This window comes from Petaurus breviceps, unplaced genomic scaffold, assembly GCF_028583685.1.
Source record: "Petaurus breviceps papuanus isolate PSGF00001 unplaced genomic scaffold, PetGlider_PUasm1.0 90633, whole genome shotgun sequence".
Classification (NCBI taxonomy): Eukaryota; Metazoa; Chordata; class Mammalia; order Diprotodontia; family Petauridae; genus Petaurus; species Petaurus breviceps.
The window spans coordinates 8411117-8436306 of NW_027187293.1; the positions used below are offsets into that span (position 1 = coordinate 8411117).

The following is a 25190-nucleotide window of genomic DNA, read 5'->3' on the forward strand; positions in this document are numbered from 1 at the left end:
AGAGAGAGAGAGAGAGAGAGAGAGAGAGAGAGAGAGAGAGAGAGAGACAGAGAATCTGTGATAGCTAGATCATTAGATTTTGACCAGTATGAGAAGTCAGAGGTTCCTAGGCAATTCTCAAGTAAATTAGCCACCATTCTGTTTTTGCTATTTCCCTCAAGAGGTCCCAGTCCCCGCCCAAACACCCACCTTATCCCATTTGGCACGAAGTTCATCCATGGTGACTGTGCTATATGGGTTGCTTGAGCTGATTCTGATGTTGTAGCTCTGAATAACCTTCTCCACCTCGTTCTGAATAGACATGATGGCCTGTCTTTCACCATCTGCTTCAGGCAGTGTTGCTTTGAATTGTTCATGGGCAGTGATTAAACTCTGCAGGGGAAGAGAGAAGGGAAGAAAGCCTGATTTAACTTAGTGTAAGAGACCTTCACATCCTTCAACATTTTTCTTCTGTACTATTAATTTTTATCCTTGAGGATTTGGCAGGAGTGGGGAAGCTTGACTTTTTTTTTTTTTTTTACCAAATGCTTCTATAGTGGCCTAGAGTCAGGAATACCTGTGTTCAAATGCAGCCTCAGACACTTACTAGCTATTTGACCCTGGGCAAGTCATTTAGCCTTTGCCTGACTCAATTTCCCAACTGTAAAATGGGGATAATAATAGCACCTACCTTCCAGGGATGTTATGACAATCAAATAAGATAATAATTGTAAAGTGCTCACTTTAGTACAGGGCCTGGTACACAGTAAGCACTATATAATTGTTAGCTATCATTACATACATACAAGTTAAGTTCTTTCAACATGGATATAACTTAGATTCTAAAGCAAATACCATAATCTAGCATGTACCTAGATAAAGCCAGAAGAATAGAAACTCCCTGAAGTCATGAACCATTTCTTCTTTACCTTATCATTTATATTTACTTTATCCTTAGCACCTTAGCATACTATATAATGTACACATTGAGTGCTTAATAAATATTGAATCATGGCCCTAAAACTTCAAAAGTGGGGTGAATTATCAACTTTGCTCTTCATCACTGGTATAGGGGGCACAGTGGATAGAATAGAGTACTGGGCCTGGGGTCAGGAAGACCAAATCTGGCCTCAAGACACGTACTAGCTCATGTGACCCTGAACAAGTCATTAAACCTTGTTGCCTTAGTTTCTTCATCTGGAGAATGAGCTGGAGAAGGATGTGGCAAACCACTCCCAGTATCTTTCCAAAAAAGATAGTCAGACATGACTGAAACAACTAAACATTCCTTGTTCATCTGCATAGATAGGTGCCTCCTTTTGGAGGCAATGGAGTTTAATTTAGGTGTATTTTATAAGAGTTTTATATATAATTTTCATTCTACTTACACTGAATTTGTCAACCTAACAATTCAAGAGAAATTCATCCCAATTCCCAGAAAAAGGAAAGAACACAAAGCTATTTCTTTATTCATCAGGTTTTATAAAAATCACACTTTGCCAAACCTATACTTTGGACCTAAAGTACTTGACAGTAGCCCCTTAAGTACAGCTGCAGAAAGGTGTTACTGGCATATGGATGATAAAGCAGTGAGAGGTTAATACTAACTCTGGATTCTGCAATAAATCAACTATTGACACAACTTTTCTCTGAATAAAGAAACAACCTTCAACTTCAAAGTGGGCTTCTTAAATACACTTAATCACTTGCACAGAAAACATCTATTCCAAAATTAGAAGATTTTTGATTGTCAGTCTATACTTAAACATAATATATAGGAAAAACGATCAAACCTATTTTAGAACTTACCATCATTGTTCAAAGTAATCATTTCATACAAAAAATATACTTTGCATTTGAATAGCACTTTCAATTTTTATCCAAGTCTAAACCTTCTTGGAGATTTCTCTGCATGGGAGCTTAAATTAGACCAGAGCCTGACAAATCCTGGTCTCCATGGCACCTGGAAACTGAATCATGAAGCCTGGGATTTTGGCACCTTCTTGCCCCAAACTACAGAGAAGTACACTTGGTTCTTCTCCACTTAGGTACATCTGAGATTTGTCATCCCTGTAATCTGAAAGAAAGTCTACAGCATGGGACAAGCACAACTTGGTGTGGATGCAACAGAGACAACCCTGGAATGGGGCTTTTTAGCTGCCACCACATCTGCCCAGGTTGGGGTTGTGCTATCTGCACTAATGGGAAAGGGAAGGTAGAAAAAGCTAGACTAGGAGTGGGGAAGGAAGGGACCGCTAGCTACCAGGGTTTTAAATTGTAAGATGTGCTTTGTTCCCTCCTCAAGATTTTTCTACATTTTTCAAGACGTTCCATTCAACCTTAATTTGGGTTAGGAGCTAAGATTAAGAAAAAAATGGTCTGTGGTTATACACTGCCTCAACTACTCTCTCTTCCCCTCTCATTTCAATTTTTATTTTTGTAAAAACTAAAACAATTTACTTAGCTTCTAGGTTCAATTTATAATTTTCAAGTCCTAAACTAGAATTAAAAATTTCAGCATTTCTTTTATACTGTATAAAATGTTTGGTGACACTGAGAGTAAAACAAGTTATTTTTCTTTCTATCTATTCTATTTGTAAACTATGATTTAATCTGTAAACCATGGATAGCATTCTGAAATGGTTTGGGCCTTGATCTTCTGGAGTGAACTCCTCATGTATACCCCTCATGTATACTTTTAAGAGTACCTGCTGACAAATCCCAAATCTCAATTCTATGGTGTACTTGGCATTATTTAGTCATTATTGACCTTGGGCAAGTCTATTAACCTTGCTGTTCCCCAGTTTCCTCATGAGCATGAGAAAGAGCACTGGCTTGCGAAATTCCTCAACTACCATTATGTAGAGCTACATAACTAACTGATCTTCAAGATTAGCATGAAGACTGAATTTTTAAACTGATTTTCCTTCTCAAAGAAAAAAGTATTTTGAGGGAGACACTTTTTCAATGTTTAAAATGTGATTTTTACAATACCTTGTCTATGGAATCAACTATTTTTCTTTTTTTAAACTGTACTTTTCTTTGAGGTGATAGCAAAATTTCACAAATGGCACATTTCCCTAAATCTTAGTCATCACCAGTCAAATAAGTATATAATATACAATGATGTCTCATCTGCCAACAAAACTCATGCCTTTCTGTCCATTACACTAAGATTTCTAATGCAAAATTGTGTATTCACCAAGACATAGCTCCCTATGTAGTCCTATGCAGAATCTTCCACTTTCTAATTGTTCTGATGGTCAAGAATGTTATTTATTCAAACATTTTATAAGATAAGGTAATCTATGGTTCAAACAAATACATTATAAAAAATAGTCACTGAGTGCCTACTACATGCAAAGCACCATGCTAGGTGCCAAGACAACAAAGATAGTCTGGGATTTCTAGATATGTGGCCCTCATTTCAGGACAACCAGCCTAAATATGTCCTATTTTTCCCACTGTGACTGGGAGGCTCTTCTGAAGCTCAATTACCTGAATTTCCTCAATACTGTGGACAATAAACATGTCTTGAAGGTCTTCCATAGCACCTTCCATCCAGTTATTGAAGGGGGCAGCTCTCTTGGCAAACTCCAGATGAAGCTGATCAATAGTTTCCAGCAATTTCTCAGTCCTCTGTATATATAAGAAAGGATAGTTAACACTGGACATTGCAAATTCTCTGGAAATATAAAAGCTCTTCATAAAATAAAAAATTTCCTGATTTAACTGATAAGCATTTTAATATAGTAAACATTGCTATCTGGTAATCAGAACCCTCTGTTAGCTAGTAATATGTAGAGTACGTTAACTGATGCTCAAACTAGTAAGTCTGAAGTGTTGTAAGATGCTAAAGTGCTTTCCAAGTTAAAGATTAAATTATTTATGTTCACTGTAATTTCAGTGTTAAGTGTATTTTATTATAGCTAAATTTATTATCATATATTTATATACACTATAATAATTAAGTGCATTTTATTATTATTCTTTTCAAATGGCAATCATCTATAGTATCCATAGTAGCTTGCTTTTAACCAGATTTAGTAAGGATATTCTTCTCCCCAAATATGTTGGCTAGCAGACTATGCTGCATCATCCCTAATTTATAAGTACAAGCAGAGGTACAAAATTAAGTGACTAACCTGAGGTCACCCAGTAGAGGAACTAATAAAAGAAGGAATGAAAACTGGAGCTCTTAACTCCCCATCTAGTGTACAATTTGGAGGAGTTATTCTGTCTTTCAGGTCAGAGGAAGAAGCTAATGTTCAGGTACATTCAATCAATACACATTTCTTTCTTTATTACTTTAAGAGCATTACGATGAATACTAAAGATTTCTTTCAAGTGTCTCATAATGGATGAAGTGGGAAAAGAGATAGAGCAAAGTTGGAGGGATTGGATCCAATGTAACATAAACTCTCCACATTTAGATTCAATATTTCTCCCATTCTGGGTTTTTTTTTTTTTTTGCCTTTTTTTGGAGGGCGGGAGGTAGGGTAATCGGGGTTAAGTGACTTGCCCAAGGTCACATGGCTAGTTTTTGTGTTAAGGCTGGATTTGAACTCAGGTCCTCCTGACTCCAGGGCCAGCTCTCTATTCACTGAGCCACCTGGTCACCCCTATTTCTCCCATTCTAAACCATTTAAATCTATTAATTTTATGTGCAAAGACTTCATCCTTCTTTAATATATGTTGAAAGAGTAAACACACACACAAAAATAAATAAAAATAAAAAAAAGAAAGAGTAAACAAAATAGTCCCTTGGCTTTTAGGAGAATTGAAGTTACTATTTTAAGTTTCATTAGAGCCAAGGTCAGAAAATTGAAATATTCCTTTTTTTACGTACAGAGGGGAATCATTTCCAGCTAACTGCCAAATATTTATTATGATACAGTGACACCCTATTGTGTGTCACCCATTGGTGACCAAATTCACCCAAATTCTGCTTTATAACAATGTTTCCTTAAGTCTCATTTTTTTCCATTATCTTTCACCTCTTGTTGGGTTTCCATACAGCTTAATCTCAACTAAATATATTTTTTAGGAAATCAAGTTTGGAATTTCTTTGTATACAATAAGATTCTATCATAATTCATGGGAATTTGAGATATTCTTATTGTGATTATGTACCACTGACACAGATATGCATTAAATATTCAAAATGTTGACTTATTTGTCCCAATTCTAGCCTTGATTTCCCTAATTTTACACCTTTCTGACATGGAATCTTTTTTAGTGGTGCTTTCTACTGTCCTTGGCTTTAACAATTACAGTTTAGCACTGTGTATACATACTATAAAGCTACAAAAAAACAGTAGAAGAAGTGAAAGATTCTCTGTTGAGAGAATTTCCAAAGTTTTACCTCTAGGGCCTCTCTCCTTTTCTGAGTAAGTGTTCCCAGTCTATCCCATTGATCACAGATCTTCTGGCATCGGTCATTGATACTCGCAGCATCATGATAATCCAGTTCACTAAGGCAAAGTGGAAATAAATGTTTATCATTCCTGTGACAATGTGCTAAAATTGTACATAGGTCAACAACTCAAATACACAAAGATTAGAAACCAAAGATGGTTCTGATGCAGACAACTGCTACTCAATTTCAAATTTTTCATCACTACCTCTATCATATCATCATTACCCCTTGAAAAATGTAGAAAAGAACTTAAAAAAAATTCTAGTTAATGGCTTTATAATATCTTTGTATGTATTCTAAACATAGTTATTTGTGATTTTATGAAAAATATGGCCTGTCCTTAGTATTCTGGCTTAAGTCTAACATTCTCTTAGTTCTATAGGTCAGGCCTCTGGAGATGATTATTTTTAAAGAAGATCTGGCAGTGAATCTGTGACAAAGCCAACTGGAGGAGAGTCCTTAGAATTCTGCTGACATCAAAAGGAGCTCAGTGGAAATAGCTTCCATTGCATTGTGTCCTTGGCTTGTCTCAAAAGATACTTTACTTAGCCACTGGGAATAGAATAACATGAAATGGGCAGCTTTAAGCTGATGCTGCCAGTGAGAAAAACAACAACAAAAATTTCTGGGAAACATCTACTTCCACTTCACAGAAACTTGTTGTAGAGGTTGCATCAATTCTTTGCAGAATTAAGGGATTTTATCTAAAGCTCATTGAAAAATATAAGAGCTGACAGATTTTTAACAAGGATTTCCCAGAAGTTAAAGGCTAGTTTAGCTACATAAAATCCATACCTATGCATACTCCATTTCCATTTCAGTTAAATAGATATATTCATGAGATAGACAAGTTGGAATGGACTCTGAAATTTCAACTGGCCCATCCTTCTATCTTCAATATGCCATTAAAAACTAGATATATTTTCATCTCTGAAATGATTCCTAAGAGACTACACAATCTATAAATAAACTATTCCAGTGCTAGACAACTATAAGGAAATTCCTTATCTCTTAAATTCCTTTCAGTGTAGCTTAAGTTTGTATTCTCTCATCTTGATTAAATAAAATTTGTTTCTGTTACTTAAACAATGATATTACTTTCTTCTCTTTTCTCTCTCTCTCTCTTTCCTCCCTCTAATCCTCCTTGTTCTTACTCTCTCAGCTTATATCTTCTACCTAATCAATGAAAAATTAAACCAGTCCCTACCTGGGATGCATATAGTTTAAATACATAATATTAATTTTGTATTTGCATTTATATTTCAATTTAGGTGGAAGAATGTGGAAGTTGTTTGATTTTTCTTCCAGTTTGTATGCATCAGGAACTGCTAAAGACCATTAATTCATTATTGGTCAAAAGAAAAGAAGTAGAATTTATAACAATGAACAAGATTAAGATTTAAATGCTATACAAATATCTCTTGATTATCTATACTAATTGGGGTTTAAAGATGACACAAAGACCGAAATACACAAATTTACCTCAAAACTTTAGTCAAAGCTAAACCCTAATCGAAACTTTTTATCAGCTATTTTAAAAGCAGCAAAATAGGGTGACTTGAATTTCTTTTCCTTTTCTTTCCCCTGTTTTAAAGCAGGTTCAATAAGAAATAATATGACACAAAGATGAAAAGATAAGGAGTGAGAAACAAATGCCCTGGAAAGTTGACAGATTAAATAATAAGCCTATAAAGAATCAAGAATTAACTGTATTTTATTCAATGTTTCCTGTATAAGGGACATGTTACAGGAAGAAATAAAAACCTCATGTCATTCAGGTATTTGCTTTTACCAAGTTCAAGGAAAATGTGAATAACGTTTAAACCAGTATAATTTATTAGAGAGTGCAAAAACTGTAGTTTTAAAAATGCTACTGGTTCAATAATAGTTAGGCTGAAGCTTCCCAAGAAGCCGAACTAAGATTTTTTGATCAAGAGATTATATCTAGGACTTAAGGGCAGTGATACAGTGGCATTAGTCTTCCTTTTAAAACCATCCTTAGTTTCACTAGCAGAGTAACAAAAACATGACAGTGGGATAGAATTCACTTTATGATATCGTGAGATTGAGAATCATGGTGTTTTTTCCCCGTCATAAGTCAGATAACTTTCTTTTTGGAGCAAAATGATGTTTAGGCTTCCTCAGTCCCAATCATAACTAAAAGTTATATTTCCAACTCCTCAAAATTCACTTTCTTGCAACAAAGTCAACTGTGCTAGGAGCCATGGTTGGTAGAACAGTGATGCATGAGAGCACAACAATAATTTCTACCAGAGATGAAAATCAGCATTAAAGTCTCACACACACACACACACACACACACACACACACACACACACAACACACACAATCACCTCCTGCTGTAGAATTCCCCAGCTTGGCTCTCTTGCTAAATATAGGCCAGGAAGAGAGAGGAAGGTCTCCCCTGCTGGACTCTGGATAATCTACTTGAGAAGCTATCTGTGGAATTCTTACATTGCACCTACGACATGATCGGGTTCACTGGAAAGAGTTTATCAGCTAAATGTCAGCAGCTGCATGTCTTGAAATAGAACATACTTCAGCTCCTGGGCAATGGCAGCAATCTGTTCCACCCGGTCCTGGTGAGCTGCCAAGTCACTCTCAAAAGCCTCATGTTTCCTCAACAAAGCGCGGACTTCAGTCAGAGAAGCAGACTCATAATCTTTCTGTAGCAAGATCTGTTCCTTGCCTGAAAAAGTTGTGGAAAGGGATTATTAATACTTTGATTTCATGTATCAGCCTGCTCATAGCTGCAGAGTACCCTGTGAGCACCATAATTCCAAAGAACCAAGAGAAGGAGGAAGAATGATGACTATAATACAGAGGTCCATACCTATTTCATTTGAAACTTGGTACATCACTCACATTACTACTTTCCCAGGAGCCTTCACATTCTGATAACAGTCTATATGAGGGAGTAGAGGGGGATGGCAGGGAAGAACAATTTGTCATGCATAAATTTGTATACAGTGAAACATCAATTTATTTAGGATGTAACCTAATTTGCTAGGACAATGCTTAGCAACTTAGAGATGTCTATCTCAAGTGTCACTCTACCCATGATAATTAGACATGATATTTTGCCCCTCCTCCATTTGTCCTACCCTTTCTGTAGTCTGATCATGATTTAATTCTGTAATTCCAATGAAAGTCTGTGTTCACCTATGACAGAGATTTTTATTCCTAAACCTGTACCTATCTCCCCGTGACTACTTCCTAAATCTTGAGAATCTGGCATGATCTGATCACTGCACCCAAACTTAATTGCAGACAGCTTGCCTCAAGGAGGTTCCATTCTTCTTTCCAGAGAGGAATTAAAACTGAAAGAATTTTTTTTTTTTTAAATGACCAAATAAGGAAGTGGGAGGGAGGTGAGAAATCAATTGTTTTTTATAACAAGAGATTATTACTGACTGAGAAGAAATGCTAAGACTAATTTGTGAGGAAAGGAGGAGTTACGGACTCTCTAGGGCTGCTGGGTGGCGCAGTGGAGAGAGTGCCAGGCCTAGAGGCAAGAAAACCCTTCCTAAGTCAAATGTGACTTCAAGACATTTACTAGCTGTGACCCTGGGCAAGGCACTTAATTCTGTTTGCCTCAGTTTTCTCATCTGTCAAATGTGCTGGAGACAGAAATGGCAAACCAGTCCAGCATCGTTGCCAAGAAAACCCTAAATGAGCTCACAAAGAGTCAGATACAACTGATAACAGCTGAACAACATTTCCCTCTCCATTTTCTTATCTCAATAGGAAAGGCTTCATCCTCAGTATCACGGAGAAGCAGTATGGTAGACAGGCTAACTTCACTGGACTAGGAGTCAAGGACCTGAACTGGAGTCAGTTATTAGCCATGTACCTTTCTTTGGGGCAATCACTTTACCTTTCAGTCTCAAGTTTCCATCCAAAAAATAAGGATAATAATATCTGCAAATGATTATTGTGAGGACTGAATAAGATAATGTATGTAAAAGGATTTTTTCAGACTATGAAACACTATGAATATGCAAGTTATTATTACTATTTAGCACACAAAGTAGATGATTATAAACACTAAAAAATATTACCACAGCTATGGAAAGATGCTCGGGAGAGCCTTCATTCCCTTCCAGACTGCACTCTTGACTCTCCCAGTCTTTCTCTACAATGCCTCAGAAACCTCTTCTCCCTGTAAGCTCACTCCACCCCTGAAATCAACCCCTGGACTCCATACTCTGGAAGTATTCTCAACCCTGGCAGCCTCTCCCTCTGATTGTCTGGTTCCTCCCAGAACCCCTATTTGAAGGGGAATGCTGCCCCTTGCTGCATCAACACCCAACCCCCATTTCTACTTCCTCTTAGGAGTTGTCTTCCTTCATTAGAATGTAAATTCCTTGAGGGCAAGGACTGTCTTTTGGTTTGTTTTTTTTATTCCCAGCTCTTATCACAGTGCCAGGCACATAGTAAATGCTTCTTAATAAATGCTTGTTTACTTGATTAGATATATCCTACAGTCTGAAGGAAATTAGAATTAATCTGAAATGAAGTGGCAGAATTGTAAAAATAAAATGAGCATAGCTATGTTCTTGCTTTGTTGGCTCCTTTTTTAAAATAGGAAATTGTATTTTGTATGGAATTCAACAAACTTTCTACTGACAGATGCGTAGCTAGATGATATTCCCTATGACCACTAAGATGATGTTGGGTTTGGAAGAAGCAATAAAAAATGTCAATGAAGAATTTCAGCATCTCACTTAATTTAAGAAAGCCCAGTAAAAGGAGATGTGGGTTATGAGCTGCAAGTAAAAGCAGTACAATAACTGGAGAAAGCTGAGAGACCGAATGCTCCAATAGCTATTAGCTGGATTATAAAATAAATCTTCTCCTACACCTCCAGAATAGAATTCTATTCAGATGAATTAAAACAAAGAGGTGAAGGCATTTTCCCCAAGGTCACACAAGTTAATGGCATTTCCAACTCTTCTGATCACAGCTCAGTTCTAACTAACCTCTAACACATGATTTGAGCTGCTTACCGTATGCCCAAGATTCATGAGTTGAAGCTTTCTGCCTAAATTTCTCAGCCAGATGTTCCAGGCGTTCCAGTCTCCTTATCTCATTTAACAACCATTCTTCATAACCCTTCTCAGCCTGTTCTAGCCTCCCCCAAGCACCAGCAATGTCCTAGAAGAAATATGGCAATAAAGAAAAGATACAGATTATTTTCAACTTTGCTATACTGGCCTTTAAAAAAATTCTATAATGCATGTTTCATAATGGTTTTATTTTTTTCCCAAATGATTACTGAATTTTTTTTTGAAGCAAGACTACCAAATATCTTCAATGACTTACAAAATGCTTTATTTAACCAAACTGCTGTCATCAACTAACAAATATCTGATGCCATTCTGAGACAAGGCTAAAAAACTCCCAGAAGTTTAATTTTTAATTTGAAGATGATAAAGTTCCAAACTACCACACCTAAGAAAGCAGCTTAAGGGAAGATATTCCCACATACCAAGAAGAATGGCCGGGGCTCCATACTGTTGAAGGCGTAAAAAGAGCCCAAAGCACCAGAATCATGTGACAACTGGCAATCATTCAAAACTAACTAATAGTTAAGAAATGAAAATTGCCAGGCAGAGTACCGCATGGGGAGGGGGGGGATTCCCAAGTTAAGCATCTTTAAATCAAGTGAGCATTCCTTAAAGAAAATGAAGGTGTTCACTTTACGTACTGAAACCATTTTGCCTTCTGATGGCATGAAAGCTGGTCTGTTACTGATCCTCAGCTTTGTCTGCAAGGTGTTGAAGTTAATCTCCAGCTGGCACTTCTCTTGGACTTTGGGGGGCTTGTGCTTCCGACGATAATCTCGGAAGTCCTCCAGCTTCTTCTGCATGGCTTTCATTGTCTTCTCTGGGGTCCGATTCTCTAGCCAGGGGATTGTGCGACGAATCCATTCCAAAAGCTGTTCCCAGAATAAAAAAAAAAATTTTCAGAAGTAAAAAGAAAACCCTTTCTCCAACAAACTAAATCCCAAATGTAAAACATGGAATCTTATCATTTGATAAATCAATATAAGAGTAACAATAATAGCTAATATTTATATAGTGCTTTAAGGTTTACAAAGACCTACATACTAGATGTTGACTAAAAGGAAAAAAAAAAGAAGAGGTGGAGGGGGAATATACATTGGCTATAGTATGAATGAAGTTCTTGAAATTTCTTATCTAGTCTCTTTATGTTATTATAGCAAAATCCACCGTAACTACGGGTAATCACCTACCACCTTTCCCAGGGCAATAGAGAATTTGAGGTATCAAAGCAAGCCATGTGTTACAAATGTGACATTTACAGTAAACTCAGGAACCAGACAATAGCAGACAAATGCTGGATGGAGTTTCCAAATAAAAATCCTCACATGGTAGGAGTGCAATTTCATGTAAACTGGCAAAAGGTCAGACTTAATTCAAATTATCATCCGGGAGCTGTTCTTCAAATGGGTCCATGCTGATAATGAAGTGGAAGTATACCCCTGAGACTAATTCTGTTCTGAAATACATATCATCAATCTATTCAGCATGGAAAAAAAAATCTATAGGGTCTGAGTCTAAGTATGATAGGAAATTTCTGAATATGAAGTACACATTATACCTTACAAATTAAAAACAAGGTTTTAGGAGTGAATTGCAGAAAGCACCACTCATAAATTACCTTTCTGCCTACCTATTCAGAGGATGACAACAAATTAAATTTGAAAGGATATTTCCTTAAGAGTGATGCACATATATTTCATGCAGTTGAAGTGAAATAAAAAATAAGAAGAGACATGGTAAAGAGAGAAAAGGACCAAAGGGTTTAGGCCCAGCCTAAAGTTGGTCCAGAACTATTAGATTAGGCATCTAATCAGTTGTCAACACACACACATAACACTATCACATTAGACTGACCTGATGTAGATTATCTGAGGAGATGTTAACTTGTGTCTTGGCATGAATGCAATTCCCTATAGTACTGACTAGGCTTGGAGTGTGTAATTCAAGGCTAAAATTATTTTCCATCTTCAATTGATGGCATATTACTAGTGTTCACCTTAGAGGTAATCTGGATATATACTCCTCTTTTCTCCTACCTCAACTTAGAGAAAAATGTTATCTTTAAGGAAGTCAAGCCTCTTCAATCTGTGAGAGAAGGGCTATTTTTTTTTACAACCTTAGTTTTAAGGAAAAGAGATTTAACATATTTTATTCTAAACAGGATTCTAGCTAGAGTCATAACCAGTCCCTATTTAAATATTTGGCAGACTCTTGAACACTATTGTACCTCTAGGTTTCTATATGGACTATGGATGGAACTTCCTCCACCCAGTAGGCTAGACAAATTCCCATGATGCCAATCAATGGGCAGTGCTTCAGGGGAGCAGCATGGCTCCTCGGCATAGATGATAGTGTAGGGTACATGAGCACATGAGTGCCTTGGCATCTAGTAGAAGCCACCCTACAGTTAGTGTTCTACCACCCATAGGGGTTGTCAAAACCCATCGCAGCTAAGAATATAATCAAATACTACTCTCATAACCTTTAATGAGCACAATTTAGGATTGTTTGAAATCTCTCTCCAATGACACATTGCCAATAATTGTGTTGCTAAAGATTAGCAGCCTCCAAGATCCATGTCTGTTCCTACATTTTACTCCACCTGAGATGCAAAATACAAAAATAAAATCAATTTATCACCATCTGGGCCTCATTATCTGGATTAAGTGTTGACAGCATTGTAGTTGTTTACCAGTCTTTCTTTACCTCACTTGCTAGCCTCTCATATTCTTCCATCAGTTTCTCATTCTCTTGATTCACAGCAAGAACCTTACATATCCTGTTAGCTGCTGTCTCGGCCTGTAAAACACAATAGGTAAACAGGACAGCTCTATTGATACTGATGTGCAGAAACAAACTGTAGTAGGGAATGGGTGGTAATGAAGGGAAATGAAGTTGCTGCCAATGGAGCAGATCATGTGTGTTAGTTTGAGGAACAATAAGATCAAACACAATAAGATCTGAATACTGTAGGTGACTTTACACTAAACTACAGTTTTTATATAGACTTAAATGGCAAGCTAAGTAGGTTAGAGGAAAAACAACATATTTTTAAAACATCAAGCAAGTTAGTACCTAGGGGCAAGGGAGAAGAGGGTCTTCCCATGAAACCATCCAAGGACACTACAATCTCAGGCCCTTTAATATCTATTTTCCAACTGCCTTGACTTCAAGATTGTAAGAAGACTACTGAACAAAAAAGCGCATCTGTTCTTCCTCTGATAAGAATACTGTGAATTTATGAGATTATTCCTTCACAGGACTCAAAGTACATTACCAATGTTAGGGTTTATTTTTTTTACAAGGATTTTCCCAAAGTAGAAGTGTTTCTTTTGTGAAAAGGAAGCTATGATGTGCTATACAGCAACTTATGCCATGATCATATACTCAGTCAATTGGAGATATTTAAATATCCAGGTTTCCAGGCCCATGCCCTATTCCAATCAATGCCTCACCATATAATCCCTAAACTGTGCCACTTTATTGTTTTCAATTCCGAAGTGGCCCTAAGAAACATGCAGGTTCCTAGATTCAAGAAACAAGACATGCATTATCTATCCAAATCTGTCCATCTGGCAGGATTTGCCAAGTGCAGATTCATAAAAGTAGCATGGAGTACTGATAAATAAATATTCAGAAAGCCAAGGGACACTACCAGAACATCATTTGGAATAAAAATATTTCTGAAGTCAAAATGACCTAAACAAAGGGTTATTCCTTTCAAAGAAAAGTCTTCTTTTAATTGGAAATACTAAAGTTGTTAGAATAAATCATTCAACATTGGCAGGTTTATAGACAGAGAGGATTAAGGGTCTTTAAAAGGGCACTTATTTCTCCATTTCAAATGTTCCCTTCACTGCTAACTGGATGTAGCATAATTGCCAAGCCACCTATATTGTTGTTAGAAGATAAATGAGAGAAACATCTCTAAATATGAGATATGCAAAAACATTTTGGAACTATTAGAGTATTAAATTATTATTACTTGCCAATGTTTAAAAAAAAAGTTTTTTGTGTTTTTTTTTTCCCAAAATGTTTAACTCAGGTAAGATGTGAAGCACAATAAACATACACATACAGAACATACAGTTTTTTAAAAAATCAAGCCAAAAAACAGCATAGCAACCCAGATGGACCAAGTGTTGATACCTGCTCTGCTCCAGCAAAAGCATGGTAGAAGCAGGAAACATAAGTCATGATAGCTCTTTCATCAGGTTTGGGAGTATTCACAATGTCTGAAGGGGAGGAAAGAAAAAGGAAAAAAAAAAAGACAAGCACACACATACACAAAATGAAGAGTAAAAACCAAAGTAAACAAAAGGAAGAACAGAATGGGTTTTTAATTGACCTGATGACTTTTCTGTGTGTTGAATGGGCACCTGACCCCAATCCTGAGCTTCATGTAAAATATAGAAAACCGGGATAAATCCCACATTAAATTTGTTGGAACAAACATTAAAAATAAAAGTAGACAAAAATTTTAAAAGCAAATCAAATCAAGAGTCTGTCTCTTTCCCAGTCTTCTTGTGTTTTAAAAAAAGTTTGATTATTCAGTTAAGGTGAGAACTCATTTTATTGTTCATTAGACATTACAATCACAGGCGCTAGGTGGCGCAGTGGATAGAGTGCTGAGCCTGGAGTCAGGAAGACATCTTCCAGAGTCCAAATCTGGTCTCAGACACTTAATAGCTGTGTGACCTTCAGCAAGTCACTTAACTCTGTTTGCCTCAGTTTTTTCATCTGTCAAATGAGCTAGAGAAGGAAATGGCAAACCATTCCAGTATCTTTGCCAAGAAAATCCCAAAATGGGGTCAAGAAGAATAGAATATGACTGAAATGACTGAATAATGAGACATTGTAATTATTCTCAATGAGCAGTCAAGTCCACCCATGTTTGCCTTTTAAACTAGTTAGGCCAGATAAAAATGCAAGGGCTTCTGGTTTTCTCTGAGGAGCATATCAACAAACAGAATATTTGCAACAAGATTTATTGTTTTATAATTGCACCCCGGTCACTCCTTTGTTTTCTGCCTTGAAATCTGAATTTGACTGTGCATGGATTCAGTCACTAGTATTAACTGTGTTTACTTACCAGGTCGTTTAAAAATTGCCAATAGTTATACAAATCGAACAAGAAAGGTATACAACTTATACACTCACTATGATTTTTACTATCATATTTGTGAATGCTATACTTCACAAAGGTCCCCTCTAATATCCAACAAGGAGAGAAAACAGACCACTTAGTGTCACATTTCTGAATGTGAATATTTCATAAAGGCTCCTCTAATACCCAACAAGAAAAGAGAAAACAGACCCACTTGATTGCCCTCATCTTTTCTTCTCCTGCACAAGGCACACTGTCATGCTATATATATTTTCCCTTCCAATTTAGAATTTAATTCTTTCTGCACTAGGTTTAGGCAAAGGGCAGAATTCAATTAGATAGACATGTGGTAATTCTCCAGGCCAAGATCTGGCCACTGGGTTTCAAAATACTATTGTTAAAAAGAATGTGGGATCGTGAAACAGCATGGAAATCAAAATATAAACCACTGATGGCTACACAGATGGAAAAAAAAAGATTTCAAAGGAAACTAGCCTATAAGAGACAAACACCTGCCTATTAAGCACAATAAGGGTATTCTTATTAGGAAGGAAGGAAATACAAGGAAAAAGAAAAAACAAACAATGGAAAAAATTTAAGATACAGAAGGTGAAGAGTGAGAGGTGACTGCTCATCATTTACATTCTCACCTTCTGTGCACCAGCAAATGCATGGTAGTAACAGGAAACATAAGTCATTATGGCTCTTTCATCAGGTCTGGCAGTGTATACTAAATCTGTGTAGAAAAAACAAGGTTAACTGCTTGGACATTCTAAAGACAATAAATAGCCTTCTGCTGACTGGTTACTGGGCAGAGAAAGGGAAGCAAGGGACTCTTCTATATAGGATGGTGTTATAGATCTGATCAGACCAAGGAAATAACACCTATAAAAATCCATCACTTCCCATAAAGATTTAAAAGTCACCAAAGAAAAAAGTATGACTGCCTTTGGCTGCCATGGAGGAGTGAGTCCCAGACTAACTGGACATTTCACATACTGGGCTAAGAATAGATTTAAAATCTCCAAGATTTATCCCATTCTAGGGTTCAACAGGAGATAGGCACTGGGGGGACATGTACCCTAAATCCAATGGTCCTGATGTTGCCATATACTGTGGGGGAAAAATCATCAAGATTTCTGTTCATATATTCATCTGTACATGTATAATTTGCTACTAATCTAAGCCCATTCCCCAAAACAAGAGCATAAAAAAAGGAGGGGAGGGGTTGCTGTGGATTAGAAGTAACTGACATCAACGAAGTGGCCTCTCTCTCTTTTTTTCTCTTGGCTAGTAGATTGGTCAAGATGAGGAAGAATCTCACCAAATAGAAAATTACAGATCATGTAGTTAGTTTCATGGATGGGCATATTAGGTATGACAATGTCCCCATTTAGGGCTCTACAACAGACACATGATCAACAGGGCAACCAACAAGGTGGGATTGAGAAGGGCTCATTAGATCGAATGAAACATCTTTAAGGATGAGACTAGTGAGCAACATTACAATGGAAGAATGACAGGTAAGAGAGTTAGAGTATAATGCTATTTCAATAATTTACAGTTTACCAGAAATGAACATAGAGAACTTATGGGATGAAAAATATATGATACATATTAAAGTGTTCCTATTTCCATACTGGTCATGTTTCTAATCTTTTGCCATCACTTTCATATAAAATGGTGTTGTCAAAAGATAAAACGGCACATGAGCAAAGGTATGTGTGTCTTCCACATTTGGATGAAAAGAGGAGGGAAAGAAATAGGAGAAAAGAATGTGAGACAATAGAGTAAAGTGCAGGTGAAATGTTAACTTCTTTGACAAACAGAAGGAATGGGAGTATTCTTGACCCAGATGTCACAATTTCAAGAAATAGTAGGAGTGTCAATAATACCATTAGGAATGGTAGTTAAAATGATCCAGCAGGGAATGAGTGACTCTCTGAATCAGGGTCTCAACTATGGAAGCTCAATTTTAGGCCATTAGGAAGTTACTTCACAAACTTGAAGAAATTTAGCAACCTCCCCACCATCCCCCACTCAGAATTGTCACAATGAATGATCACTGAGTCATTACTTCCCATAGGATCAGGGCAAAGGATAGAATCAACAAGGATAAACAGAGCTTGGAAAGAGGAAATATGGGTGAAAAATGAAGAATAAGTGTTCTAATGATATTCCTTTACTATTTTGTGGACTGCCTACATTTCTTTAAAGCAGTCTCATAGAGACCATAACTAGAACTGGTCACTCAAGTGCTCTGCTTGCAGGAGCAGGAGCTCAATAAATGTTGAAAAAATGAATAAGAACAAAATTGAGACATAAAGCAAGACTACCAAAAATAAATAAAGGAAGAAAGAACTGACTGGTGGGAAATGATGGAAAACACTTGATTTACTGTTTACGCAAGACCAAATGAGTAGCAACACAGAGCCTAGAGGTGTTAATAATAAATACAGGGTGAGACAAGAGACTCAGAGTTATCTATGCTGAAAGTAAAATTTTGACTCACCCTGTATTCACAGAAAGGGTATAAAAACTTATGTGCTACAAGACGCCATAATGAATGATACTATACAACATTAAAGAAAAAGATGAAGCTCTTCCAGATCTTTAGAATATCTGAGACTTGTTCAAAGGAAAGTGATGGAGATTTAGTGGTCACCTCTGCTGACCAAATACTTTGAATATGATGAGTATAACTGCTATCAGAAAGGAACAGGCTCAATTCTATAATTCTTCTTTTAGAATTCTCATATCTTACATTTAGGTTCATTGGCTGCATTGGAGTCCATATGATGAAAAAAAAAAAAGTATTGTTCTGCTAAAACCTGAGGAAGTCATTTTCAAAGTTATTTTTAAAAGTACATATAGGGGCGGCCAGGTAGCACAGCGAGTAAGAGCACCCGCTCCAGTGTTAAGAAGACCTGGAGATCGAATCCCGGGCTCAGACACTTAGCCCCCACCCAGAAACACCTGGCCATGTAACCTTGAGCAAGTTACTTAACCCTAATTGCTTAGGGGCGGCCAGGTGGCTCAGCGAGTAAGAGCACCGGCTCCAGTGTTGGGACGTCCTGGAGATCGAATCCCGGGCTCAGACACTTAGCACCACACCCAGAAATAACTGGCTGTGTAACCTTGAGCAAGTTACTTAACCCCGATTGCTTAAAAATAAAATAAAATAAAAGTACATATATAAATTTATGTTCTTGCTTTCTATTACATAGAAAATGTTCAGTTCTCTTTCCTTACATGTCTCATAGGTTAGTTTGAAAAGAGGTTTCTTCTCTTTCACTCTCCCCCCCTCTCTTTACAGAATCACTTTTGAGTTTCAAGGCAAAATCTATCTATGAAATTCTGTAATAATAGAAATGATCACTTATTAGGAAATACAATGCTTCAAAATCACTCTGCACAGAGCTAAGAGATTAGCATAATGATTTCCAGAAAAAACAAAAGTCACTAAGTAAAATTCAAATCCCACCTTCTGCATCCAACATTTTGGGGATATCCAAATGCTTTTCTGCTATTTCCATAGCCAGGTTGATATTTCCTACAGGGTCATCCTGCACAAAAAAAAAAATAAATTAAAATTAAAAATAATAACCCATATCTTTTAAAAAATCCAATCCTAGCTAATAATTTTCTTTATATATTTTGCTTTCTGAAGGAAACATCCTTCCTCTTTACCTTACCCCAAACATAGTCTTCAGTAAGATACATCCCCCACACACATTTTTTCACCAAAATACATTATAGCTTAAGTAGTTTTACTTCCCTTGCTACCCAACCCCAATAAGATGCATTTCAACTTAAATGTTTGGAGAAAAATAGAAATAAAGATAACACAGTGGAGTTAAATTATTCTGGAAACACATATACCAATATCATAACAAGACAAACTGTACATGCACAATCTTACAAACAGCAAAATGAATCACAAAGCTCTTAGGATAAAAACACTCTGTACTGAAAATGCGTCATTTCATGTGTTTTTTAAAATATCTGGGATGAATTCTTCAGATATAAAAGCTTATTTTGAACATTATTACTGATAATGACATAAATGTTTTCCTCAAAAAAAATTCATGAAGTATGAAGCTGAGCTCTTAGGAATCCAAAAGAAGAATTAAGACTAACATTTCTGAGTCTGATTTAATTGATGCTATATAGATCTACTGACCATGGGGAGATCTCATATTGTGAGGGAGTAATAAGAGCAAAAAAGTGTCTCTACCAAAAGGAGGCAGAAGTCTAAGAATAAATTTAAATGACATACCTACCATAGTGTTTCATCCTTGAAATCATTTTAATATTTCAATAAATTTTCTGCAATATTATGCACAAGTAGCACAGAATAATAAAACTATACATAATGTCTGACAAGCACAGGCATCAAACACTTAATCACAGTGTAATGATAAAGTGTTGAATAAAGTAGCTAAATAAAGTTTGCTAGCCTTTCGGTGTATATAATTGTTTCAGTCAAATTTTTTTCAACTAAATGTGAGTATTAACTTAAGAAATCACATAAATCACCTGGTTGAAAAGCAATGTTATTTCATCAATCAAATGGTAATGGTAATCTACTTTCAAGCTAATATTTACAAAGTTATATAAAAAATTTTTTTAAGTTAAAATTCTGATATTAAGCTAATAGTTTTAAATAGCTAAACAATATTTAACTTTAAGGACACCATTTTGGACTATAAACTTCTGGAGATGAAGTAGAGCTCCTATATACATGTTACCATGTTAACAATGTTGGATTGATTTTCTTTAATGGTTTAGCCATTTTAGGTGGCCATGGGCCAATTCAAGAAGAATGGCCATGTGTTGAGCCATTTTAAGTAGCCAAAAAAGGGGAGAGCATCATTTCACAATCCATCCTTTATTTTCCACCATAAAGATACAATGTGTGTATTTGTGAACTGCTTCGGATAGAACTGATTAAAATATATCTAAGTATTTGAATATGTGATAGGAAATGATGATGATATAGATAGCTAAATCTACTATCATTATCTCTACTTCCAACTAAGTCTTGATCTCTATAAAATAAAAAAGAGAATCAGGACTGTTCCTCAATGGTAACACACAAGCATGATGGTACTAAGATGTGAGGTGTTTTTTGCTTTTTTTTTTTTAACCTAGAAGGGACTTTATAAAAATAATTCTAGAATCCTAGATTTTCAGAGTTGAAATAGGCCTCAAAGGTCACTTAGCAAAGCACATCTGAGAAGGCATCTCTCCTACAACTTCCCTAACAAATATTCATCTAACTCTATTTAAAATCCTTTAATGGATAAGGAACTTACTATCTACTGAGGCAGCTCATTCCACTTTTGGAAAATTCTGTTGGGAAATTTTTATTTATATGGGATTGAAATCTGCTTTTAAGCAAATTTCTACATTTTGAACTGGAAGGGATCTTAAAGGTCATCTAGTCTAACCATCTGACTTTTCAGATGAGGCCTGGATTAGATTTTTCATGAGGTTATGTAGACAGTAAGTGGCAAAACCAGGAGTTGAACTCACATCCTCTGACTCTAAATCCAGGCTCTTTCCATTGTACCACACCAACTCCACTTCCACTTCCATGTCCAACACTTTTAATTTGCAGGTGGGAAAAAAAGCATACTGGACAAACTGAGAAACTGTGGTCACCCAATTCTCTCATGTATGGCATTATCTTATTTCAGAAGCAGTGTCTAAATCAGGGGTGGGGAACCTGTGGCTTGGAGGGCACATGTGGCCTTCTAGATCCTCAAGTTTTGGCCTTTGACTGAATCCAAACTTCACAGAACAAATCCCCTTAATAAAAGGATTTGCTCTGTAAAACTTGGATCCAAGAACCTAGAAGGCCACATGTAGCCTTGAGGCTGCAGGTTTCCTACCCCTGGTCTAAATAACAACCAGTAAATCCTTTGTGTGATACCCAAGTCTGTGGTGTCCAGCCTGATGCAATAGTCCAAAGGGCAATTACTCTTCTACCTCTTCCCTCAGTTACACAAATGAGAACAATATAATGAAGGGGCAAACTCCATGCCCAACAACAAAAAGAAAGATATCCTCAAAATAGCCAACTAAGCACAGCAGCAACCAGGAAGAAATTTTGTGTTACCTTTCCATTGTCTAAAAAATCTGTTTACCAGTTGTGAGTTATGTTGTCATTAACATTTAAAATGACATCATTTTCATGGTGGAAAAGCAAAATACTCTAAAAGCTTAGGAGGAGTGATGGTTTGCTTTAATTTGAAGACTGATGGACAGAATGGTATAGAAGAATAAAATGTGGGACCTGCTACCAAGAAATCTAGAGCTGAGCAATGGTGCTGATGTGACCAATTGCATGATATTGTATAAGTAATTTAATTTCTGTGAACCTGTTCCCTTAGCTAAAAAATGGGGATAAAGTGACCTACTTCACGAGGCTATTGCAATCAAGGAATGTTAGAAACTCTAAATTACTACTTAAATGTGAGTTTCCACATTCACTCCTTAGTTTCCATTTCCGTAAAATGCGAATGATATTTGTATCACTCAATTGTTGCCCAGAAAGTGTTCTAGTCTAAACATAAAGTACTACAAGCACCACATAAATATGAGTTAATATGGTCTCTACTTTCAAACTAGTGAAGAGGCACATCAAGGAAGAAATGAAAGCTCTACAATTTAACATTGCTTAAAGATGGCATCCTTTCTTCTCTGGGGTTGTAAACTATATTTAATATGCTGTGCCTGTCTCCAAACATTTGAACTTTCATATTTCATCTGAATTGTGAAACCAAATCCACCAGCATTAAATATGACTGTGTTTACCATTAAATGAAGCTAAAAAGAAAAAGGAAACTCAAGAGTTTGAACTTCCTTCCAGACCAATGACTTAGATCAGGTTCATGATCCGTGAGTAAAATCCGCAAGGAGTGCTACATTTGGACTGTTGGTTAATTCAAACGAAATCAATCTATCAATTCACAGTTTGTATAAAAAAAGGATTGGTTTTTTTCCTTGTGAGATACAATTTAATTTAATCAGACAAACACTTATTAAGCCCTCTGCTAGCAGCTAGGAATGCAAAGACAGAACAGTGAAAGACACACATATGTCTGACCCAGCAGCCATGCTTCTCACTCGTGGGAAAGGTTAGCTCAGACAGCACTACTAGTTTTTTAAAGGCCTTTTCTTGGGGGGGAAAGCATATCCAGAGTTAGTTGAGTGCTGATGTGCTAATTCTTAAGAGAACATGCCAAAGGAACACAAGTCAGGACCCTGAGGGCTCAGCATGCTGTGTCACCTAGAATGACCTTATTAAGCTTTGAGTAGTCAATGAGGTCAGGTCGATGTCTGTGGATGAGCGCACAGAGTCCAAGGCCATCTTTCCAGCTTCACAAGGAATTAAAAAGAATGGGAATACAAGTTAATCAAATCATTGAGTACATTGGCATAGTGCTGGGCTTGGTCTCATTCTTCTCTAAGCTCAGACTGTTAATCCCTTATTTTGTGGAGGTCCAGGACCACAGGAGCTCTCTCATCCCTCCCCCCTCTCCTTCCCCCTTGCACCTACAGATACCACCACCATACTCCCAACTCCTTTGTCAAACTTCAGACTTACCAGAGACGGGCTTCCCCTCATTGAACTAAAATAACAGACACTCTGTACTGTAGTTCTGATTTTAAGGCTTTAATGGGCTGTTTGCTTGGGAACTAACCACCAAGTATAACGTTTCTATGGAAAAACACTTTCAGAGTTAGAAACAACCAATTTAGAGATGAATTTTTGGAATATAATCTGTTTGTAAACCAGGAACTTGTATTATGTGACTATTTTAAAGTATAAATCCTAATTCTACCTTCTCTATAGTTAAAGACTCCTTCTTATGTGACTTTCTGTTAATGTTAACATTGAATGAAAAGCTCATTAAAGCCTTAATACTTTAACTATGAGCTTACCTGGGACAGAGCTAATAAAAAATGATTAGAAAAAAAATGTTTTTTTTACAATGATGCCAATAGGGATCAGAACTAGGGCACCAAGATTTCTAGGTTTCTTCTGAAATTCACAGAAGTGAAAGTCCAAGGAATGTTGGAGTATTGTGAATAGCTTGGTGGGGGGTTGGGGGGGGAGGGAGAGAGAGAGAGAGAGAGAGAGAGAGAGAGAGAGAGAGAGAGAGAGAACCAGCACAAAGATTGAGATCCAGAGACTATACATTATTAGAGAACTATAAGAGGCAATTTATCTTAAGAAGCATTCTTTTTTTTTTACATTCAGAAAATGCAGATTCTAACTCATGTACTAAGAAGTCAACTCAATTATATAGCCTGTGGGTCTTTCATGACCTTCTTGTCTTCTGTTCTTTACTATAGCTTTTGGACTAGTTTGCTACTCGTGAATCCACTGTATAGTAGCAAGAAAAAGGGTCAAAAGCTCTTATTTCCTTCTATGTGGCTGTAGGAAAAAGGGTGAGTGGGGAGAAGACAAGCAATCGACTAACATAAGGTTCTTGGATTATGCTTGAACCAAACTGTCCCACACAGTTCCTACTGTCTATATTCCCCTATTGCTTATAAGGGTAAATTCAAATTTTCTATTTTGATATTCAAGGTCCTCCATTTTGCCTATCTAATCTTAACTCTCAAATTTTCCATAGATATCTCTCTACTCTAACAAAGTCAGTCTCATTGTGAGTCACTCATATGATATTCTCCATCTTGTCTCCATGTCATTGCTCAGGCTGTCCTCTTCCCTCCTCTCCATCAGTTCAAATTCTCATTAAAAAGATACCTCAATATTACTTTTTTCCTGAAGCATTCCAAAACTGATGCTATAATCTTGCCTCTACTTTGTATTCTTCCAGTAGTATATATCATATTATGTTGCACTCCCTCAGAATTACTCTATAGCTGTTCTGTGTATCTAAAATGTTGCTTTCCAAACTGGTAGGACTAAGGGCTTTTTGTTCTTTTTGTGTTGTCTAGGATGCCTGGCACAGTGAATGCTTAATGAATATTTGTTTAAATAATTACCCATGTTATTAATACAGTGTTCTTGCATAGCTATAGAAACCTAGCAAAAAAGGTTATTATTAGATTTTGGAAAAATGCAGGTTGGGACTCAATTTTTCTTGCCCTATCAAAGATCCCATTTTTTCCTTTCCTCCTTTTTGTCCATCTGCTAAAGGCTGAAATCTAGTAATTTTGGTGAGTTATTCTGACATTGCACAACTCCTATTCCAAAAAATTAACCTTGTTTGACAAGATTTGTATTTCTTGCATGCAAAATTTTGCTCCCAGGAAAAAACTGGACATCAGAAATTCTGTATTCAAAGAAAACATTTTTCTCATCTCTGGAGGAGAAGAAAAAAACTAGTATGAATAAACATTTATTCTCTCCACCACTCATTGATTCTAATACAATTTTTAAAAAGCATCTTGATCTCTTACCTAGTGTGGAAATTCTGAATATTTACATTCCTATAAGGGGCAGTTTTCCTCTGGCACCAGAGAAGCAGACCTTCTTTAGCAGAGGTTTCTGTAATGAAAACCAGAAAAGAATATACAGGGAAAAAGTCACAACTGGGTTTACAAGGCTCAA

The 25190-nt window shown here is 36.6% G+C and overlaps 1 protein-coding gene across 2 annotated transcripts in view; it reads right to left on the reverse strand.

Moving 5' to 3' along the window:
- Positions 1 to 25190, reverse strand: part of ACTN2 (actinin alpha 2) — a 97084-nt gene that overhangs the window by 15366 nt on the left and 56528 nt on the right. For both annotated transcript variants that reach the window (XM_069064490.1, XM_069064491.1), the window contains exons 5-15: positions 25040 to 25127; positions 22903 to 22981; positions 19080 to 19161; positions 14638 to 14723; positions 13195 to 13287; positions 11130 to 11360; positions 10429 to 10576; positions 7958 to 8108; positions 5345 to 5453; positions 3478 to 3618; positions 190 to 372 (exon numbers count right to left, since the gene is read on the reverse strand). In XM_069064490.1, coding sequence (XP_068920591.1) covers positions 190 to 372; positions 3478 to 3618; positions 5345 to 5453; positions 7958 to 8108; positions 10429 to 10576; positions 11130 to 11360; positions 13195 to 13287; positions 14638 to 14723; positions 19080 to 19161; positions 22903 to 22981; positions 25040 to 25127 — 1391 coding nt within the window. The remainder of the gene's footprint in view (positions 1 to 189; positions 373 to 3477; positions 3619 to 5344; positions 5454 to 7957; positions 8109 to 10428; positions 10577 to 11129; positions 11361 to 13194; positions 13288 to 14637; positions 14724 to 19079; positions 19162 to 22902; positions 22982 to 25039; positions 25128 to 25190) is intronic.